We start from the raw sequence: 7,500 nt of genomic DNA, 5'->3' as shown, positions 1-7,500 counted from the left end.
GGATCTGGGGGTGTGAGGTTGGGGGGTGGTGGATGGTGGTGTGGATGCATGGGGGAATGTGCACTGGGTCTGACACTACCGCCCCTGGCGAGGTCATTGGTAGGGGCGATACTCAGAAACCCACTCAGATTAGCCCCAACTTCCATTGTCAAGTCAAGCCACGAAGAATAGTCGAGGTATTGGAGCGGCCGATGTGAGTCTGTATCAACTTCTGCACACATGTGTTCCAGTTCCTTTGGGACCGTCACCACGACGACCAGTGGAGCCCGAAGTGACAAGCGCCAAGAACTGGGTGACAGCTTTGGCTCCGTCAACATCTCAGCGCGGGAGTCCCACGAGACCACTTCTTTGTGCTCGCTGCCTTCTCCAAAAATTGGCCCTTTTCACCCCCTCCCCTGAAAAACAGCTCACGAGTTCCTCGTCTTTTATTCTGGGAACCAGATGACTTCTGGGTCAGCGGGCGGTCTTGGACCGAAGCGCTCAGTCCCGGGCCCAGTTCACTCCCGGGCCCAGCTCCTAAAAGTCCACATGTGAGCTTGGACCCTCTCCGTCGCACATGGCTCACGCTCGCCAGTGTTTGCTTATTTTTTGAGTCCTCCTTCGCGGCGGAGTTCCGTGTAAACACCGTCGTGCTCCAGCTGACTCCTCCATAACGCCGGTGTGTGACGCACGCCTCGGACCTCACTCGCTCGTAGCCGCTCGACCCATCGCAATAACACATTAATCCCGCAAAAAAAAACTTAAAAAACAAGATTCGGCCTGACGGAGCACATCCTGCGTGGAGCGGGATCAGAAGAAAGGAGCAGCAGCAGGGCTGACCTACGCGTAGCCATGACAACATCATCTATCTCCACTGTCAGCTAAACAACAGCTAGCATTCTGGGGGATTCGGCTTGGAGAGGAGAGAGTGTATGCCGGTGATTGAAGAGAGCAGCATGGGGATCAGATGTCCACTCCTGCTTAGCTTTGCACAGTGAGAGGCAAGGGGTGTCTGGTTGAGCCGGTGTTATTGACGAGACCTGTTGAAGAGTGTGTGTGTGTGTGTGTGTGTGTGTGTGTGTGTGTGTGAGACGGCTGCCGATTCACATGGCACAGGAGATCCTCTTGACGCTCGCATCATCATCTGTCTAGACAAGAGGATGATTGAAATCAGATCTCGAGCGTCCATCCCAGAGCCGTGTCTCCCCCCCCTTAGACCTTCTGGCCATCCAAGCTCCAGCTGTAAAATCCCTGATTTTAACCTCATCTGTCTTGTTAGCCCCATGCAAATCATCCTGTCAATCGTCTCGTAGCGCAGGTAACATGAGCTAGGGCAGCTTAGGAGCACACACACACACACACACACACACACACACACAAACACACACACACACACACACACACACACACACACACAGATGTGGAGTAGACATGGAGTAGACGTGGGGTGGTTATGGGGGAGGGGGGGACGGTGACACTACAGGTTGCTTTGTGAGAAATCCATGACTACATCCAGACAAAATAGAGAGATAGATAGAGGGAGAGAGAGAGGGAGGGAGAGATGGATAGAGGGAGAAAGAGAGAGGGTGAAAGAGAGATAGAGGGAGAGAGAGATAGATAGAGGGCGAGAGAGAGACAGTGAAAGAGAGATACAGTAGAAGGAGAGAGAGAGAGAAAGATAGAGGGAGAGAGAGAGGCTGAGCTCATCTCTCCTCCTCTCTTCCTGAGGGAGAGATGGATAGAGGGAAAAAGAGAGACAGCGAAAGAGAGATAAAGGGAGAGAAAGAGAGATAGATAGAGGGGGAGAGAGTGGCTGATCGCTAATCTCTCCTCCACTCTTCCTGAGGGAGAGATGTATCACAAACACTCCTTTCTGATTTCATGCTCTGTCTGTCAGCCTTCCGATCTTCCCAAACGGAACGCCATGTCATGCTCTCCTCTCCTGTTGTTTTGTGTGTGTTGTGCAGCCTGCGATAACCAACACTGGGGCCCTGGCTGCAGTAAGGTCTGCAAGTGTGCTAACGGCGGCCAGTGCAGTCCCTCCACGGGTTCCTGCAAGTGTCCACCAGGCTTCACGGGACCTCGCTGCGAGGACCCCTGTCCTTCCGGAACCTTTGGCCCAGGCTGCAAAGAGGCCTGCAAGTGTGGAACTGGAGGCACTTGTGATAAAGTGTCCGGAGAGTGTGTGTGTAAAGAAGGTTTCACCGGCACTCTGTGAGTAGAAAGATGTCTGGCAATGTTTGTTTGTTTACGTGTGTCTGTGTGTTTATATGTATGTGTATATGTGTGTGTGTGTATACGTGTGTGTGTGTTTGTTGGGGGGGGGGGGTTGTGTGTGTGTGTGTCTGTGTGTGTGTGTGTGTGTGTGTGTGTGTGTGTGTGTGTGTGTGTGTGTGTGTTTGTGTGTGTGTTGGAAAAACAAACAAGTTAGCTGTAGTACTCTGAGGAACAGAGTGTTTAAAGGCACCTACTGTAGCCTGACATAGAAGGGCAAACTGTGGGCAAACAATCTGTCAGGTGTGTGTGTGTGTGTGTGTGTGTGTGTGTGTGTGTGTGTGTGTGTGTGTGTGTGTGTGTGTGTGTGTGTGTGTGTGTGTGTGTGTGTGTGTGTGTGTGTGTGTGTGTGTGTGTGTGTGTGTGAGCACACCAGAGTTCAGGTCCTGTAAAGAGCCTTGAGACAATTGTATTGTTTTGGTGCTATATGAGTAAAGTGAATTGAATTGAAATTAACATTTTCATTATGGCTTTAAAGGTATTGTCCTTGATTATAATCAATCTGTGGGGGCACTTTAAAATAATTTTTGTATGTAAATAGTCCTGGCTCAGTAAATGAAGAATGTATTATTCTAGACAATCAATGTTGCTTCAGGAGCTGAAGGGAGGGATGTTTTTGATTGGTTGTTAAGTTCAAATATCAACAGTTTTTTGCCAGGTTCAAGTAATGTGCCTTTAACGAATGATAAAGAACAATAGTGAGTTAATTTCAGTAATTAATTGAAATTAATAGATCTTCATTTTGTTAGTCTGTTTTAGTGTTGACAAAGCTAATATGAGACATTTTTTTTACATTTTCACAGCTGTGAAAAAGCTTGCCCTAAGTCACGTTGTCCTCGACGATGTCCTTGTCAGAATGGTGGCGTCTGCCAGGGCAATGGGGTCTGCAACTGCCCTCCTGGATGGACCGTAAGAAACTCAATGTCTCATCCACAGAACATTTACTTTATTTGGCCCCAGGTAAAAAAGTTTACTTCATCTACCTTTTTATGTCTGTCTGTCTAATGTCTGTCTTTCTCTCCTTTTCCTCTTTCCATCCCTCCCTCCATCCCTCCCTCCCTCCGTCTCTGCAGGGAATGGTGTGTACGGAGCGGTGTGCAGAGGGTCACTCTAAGGCCAACTGCGCCCACGAGTGTGTGTGTCACAACGGTGGCCACTGTGATCCCCAGAGCGGCCAGTGTGTGTGTACCGCTGGCTTCACGGGGGAGAGGTTAGCAGCCTTTACAACTGACTTATGTACTCTTAGCTCAGTCCTGCAGTGCACACTATCAGATGTTAGCAGCCTTTACATCTGACTTATGTACTCTTAGCTCAGTCCTGCAGTGCACACTATCAGATGGGCACAACAACCATGTCATCAGCAGTCATGTATTAGAGATGCTATCTCAGTGGTGATCATGCATGGTGAAAGTATGTATTTTGTGAGACTGTACCCTAATCATAGATGTAGGGTAATATTTCCCCCGTTGCAATGCCACAAACATAATTACACACACAGGCTTGATGGAATTATAATAGAAGTGTTTTTTTACGCTTTCAAACAGTCCATTAGCGTATAGAGCAGAGTATATTCTAAAGCATGAAAGGTGCTATATAAATAAAGTTTATTATTATTATTATTATTATTATTATTATTATTATTATTATTATATTCCACTAACCCAGGAGTGTTTGCCATGCAGGTGTAACGAGGAGTGTCCAGTGGGCAGCTACGGAGAGGAGTGTAAGGGTGTGTGTGACTGTGCCAACGGCGCCCGCTGCTACAACATCCACGGGGGCTGCCTGTGTGAGCCGGGGTTCCGGGGCCCGCACTGCCGCGAGAGGATGTGTGCCGAGGGGGCGTTCGGGATGCACTGCGAGCAACGCTGCCTCTGCCACTCGCCACACACACTCAGGTGTGTTACGCACTTACAGGCACACACACACACACTCACGGTGTGTTACGCACTCACACACACACTCACACACACACTCACGGTGTGTTATGCACTTACAGACACACTCACACACACACTCAGGTGTGTTACGCACTTACAGACACACACACACACACACACACACATACACACACACATGCCACTCGCCACACACACTCAGGCACAACCTTACAGACACGCTTGCACACATTCTTATGTATATACAGTATAGAGATAGAGAGAGCGCGTGCGAGAGAGAGAGAGAGAGAGAGAGAGAGAGAGAGAGAGAGAGAGAGAGAGAGAGAGATGACTTACATAATTCTTATCTCTACAGACTTGCAGTCTCTTGCAGTTCACCACACAGACTTAAGGTCTGGCTTCTCTGCACTCTTCCCTTGTACTTAGATGGAATCATTCTCAATATCATGATTTTGCCTATTTTATGGGTCCAGTCTGGTTTCCCCATTGAGGTTTTACAGACACTTGTTCCCACATGTCTAAGCCAAAAGATGAACTAGACTAGAGCATCTAAACTCTTTGAGGGGGAAAAAAAACCAGAAACAACTCTAAATGCCAGTTTAAACTGTTGCACCTGCAATTGGTTCTACAGTAAATCGATGGCAGTTTGATTTACTTTGTGCTTGGCATCTGATTCTAGGCAACAACACCCTGTTGGTTGATCCAGAAACATTTCATTGTGCAGTCAAGTGGGGCTTTGTGGAACCATATCAAGTCCCACGCCGAGGCTCTGGAAATCTGAAGTTTATAGAAGTTGAAAGAGAAGCAATTGGCTTAAAAAAGGCTTAAAATCCTGTTTTGAAATGCCTGTATGCCCGGAGGGATATTATGACTTTATTTTTCCTAAACATTTTTTACTGATTTTAGTCAACACTCACATGTGTTGGATGCATGCAGCCATCTTAGGTAATTGATCCCATGACCTTGGTAACATCATATTATTGGAAAAGCCATTGGATTGGAGTTGGATTGGATACATAGCTCGACAAGCCGACAAACATAAATCAGTTTCCAGCCAATGATCAGTATTAATAAATGGATTGGCACAGCATATTTTGGCTACAAGTCTTTGTTAGGTTCAGGTTTTTTTTACGGAGGGCCTGTGCAGACATACATAGCTCTCGGGAAGGACAAACATAAATGGGTTTCCAGCCAATGATCAGTATTAATAAATGGATTGGCACAGCATATTTTGGCTACAAGTCTTTGTTAGGTTCAGTTTTAAGGAGGGTCTGTGCAGACATCCTACAGTGCAGTACTAAGTCAGTTAGCACAGTACCAAGTTAGTTAGCGCAGTACCACGTGAGTTAGCGCAGTACCAAGTCAGTTAGTGCTGTACTAGGGTGACAAGATTTGAGTTTGTGAAAAAGAGGACACTTCGTTGTGGGACCCCGCCCCATCCCCCGCAACGGAGTTTTTAGACAGGCAGTCGACCAATGACAGTTCTCTCTACAGTCAGAGCTTGCACAAGAAGGTGGAACTTAAGGGAGATACCCTTTTCAAAACTTGTAAGGACGTAATTACTAGTTTATTTAAGAAAAGAGGACATGTCCGGGTAAAAGAGGACGTCTAGTCACCCTACACAGTACCACATCAGTTAGCACAGTAACAAGTAATTCAGCGCAGTACCAAGTTAGTTAGCGTAGTACCAAGTAAGTTAGCGTAGTACCAAGTTAGTTAGCGCAGTACTAAGTCAGTTAGCGCAGTACTAAGTCAGTTACCACAGTATCATGTTAGTTAGCGCAGTACCACGTTAGTTAACGCAGTACCAAGTTAGTTTTGCGCAGTACCAAGTTAGTTAGCGAGTACCAAGCTAGTTAGCGCAGTACCAAGTCAGTTAGCGCAGTACCAAGTCAGTTAGCGCAGTACCAAGTCAGGATGGGAATATTTCCCCTCCCACGAGGCAGCTAATCACTATCTATCATTAAGTGTCTGCTTGACAGTTTCATGTTGTCTTCTTCTGCAGCTGTCATCCGCTCAACGGAGAGTGCACATGTGAGCCCGGTTGGGCTGGGCTGTTCTGCAATGAAACCTGCGCACACGGTTACTATGGCAACGGCTGTCTGGCCCCCTGCCTGTGTGTAAACGGAGGGGTGTGTGACACTGTGACGGGCCAATGTCACTGTGCGCCTGGGTATACTGTAAGTACACGATTGTAGCCATAGCACAAAGACACTTTTCAACAGAGAAATTGTATTTAAGTCATTTGGATGCTCTTGGCATTTATTTGTAGTTTTGTGCATGGTGCTCCATTATTTTAATTACTTTTAATAACTATTTTAAAAATAATTATTCAGAGTTTTCTATGCAGGAGCATTTAACCTAGCTGAATTACTGTAAGCTGTGGTTTGCAGATTCCTCTTGTTTTGAGTGCCACTGTAAATGCCATTGCGACTGCCTGAGATGGATCAATGATTCTAACACGTGTACTCATGTTTGTCCTGTAGGGGGAGCACTGTGAGAAGTACTGTGAGAATGGGATGTTTGGGAAGGGCTGCTCCTCTGTCTGCACCTGCACCAACTCCATCACCTGCTCCCCCATAGATGGCACCTGCTACTGCAAAGAGGGTGAGTTTCGCAGCCTGTCTCTGGTGTCTAGATATATAGATAGATAGATAGATAGATAGATAGATAGATAGATGGAATGATAGATAGATAGATACTTTATTAATCTCGAGGGAAATTTAGGAAATGCATGTTCAGGGACGGCCAGTTTAGCCAGATTTGTAATAAATCCATATTTGAATCCATCATGCCTAGTTTGAGTTGTAGCTGTTTTAAAATAGCAAATATTGCTGTTTCTATTCCGAAAGAACTCCACATTTGTTAACCTTCGCCGTGTTTCTGACTTATGTGTTGCGTTATTCAATTTCCCATCTTTACAACCTTTATTCATGAAATCATTTAGGGCTTTTTATTGATAGGACAGTGGAGAGTAGACAGGAAGTGAGTGGGAGGGAGATGGGGAGTGAGCTCAGGAAATGACCTCAGGCCTGGCTCGAGCCTGGGTCCCCGTGGGCACTAGACACGTGTATGGTTTGGAACACCAACGGCACCGCTGCGCTAAAGCTATCCCCAGTCTCTAATTCTCTAGTCTTTATGTCTGTAATTACAGTCTTTAATCTGGGTTCATTAGGGAGGTCTTTAGTGTTATTTTCTTTGCGTTTAGTGTTATTTTGCACAAGATCATATTTTAGGAGCATGACCTTTTTATTATTCTTAAAACAACTGCATTTGTTGGGTTGGCCTCAGGCTGAACCAGATCCCTTGTTCAGACACATTTCCCTTTTGAGGTTTACCAATAGTTGCCTCA

At 46.4% G+C, this 7,500-nt stretch overlaps 1 protein-coding gene across 1 annotated transcript in view; it reads left to right on the top strand.

The window, feature by feature from the left end:
- pear1 (platelet endothelial aggregation receptor 1) overlaps positions 1-7,500 on the top strand; it is a 41,647-nt gene that overhangs the window by 24,114 nt on the left and 10,033 nt on the right. The window contains exons 6-11 of the mRNA XM_080858225.1: positions 1,947-2,193; positions 3,057-3,162; positions 3,327-3,463; positions 3,936-4,148; positions 6,154-6,328; positions 6,635-6,755. Coding sequence (XP_080714351.1) covers positions 1,947-2,193; positions 3,057-3,162; positions 3,327-3,463; positions 3,936-4,148; positions 6,154-6,328; positions 6,635-6,755 — 999 coding nt within the window. The remainder of the gene's footprint in view (positions 1-1,946; positions 2,194-3,056; positions 3,163-3,326; positions 3,464-3,935; positions 4,149-6,153; positions 6,329-6,634; positions 6,756-7,500) is intronic.

The sequence above is a fragment of the Sprattus sprattus genome, assembly GCF_963457725.1.
Source record: "Sprattus sprattus genome assembly, chromosome: 19".
Lineage (NCBI taxonomy): Eukaryota > Metazoa > Chordata > Actinopteri > Clupeiformes > Clupeidae > Sprattus > Sprattus sprattus.
Note: the sequence above shows the minus strand (reverse complement) of the source record. Positions and strands in the feature narration are given on the sequence as shown.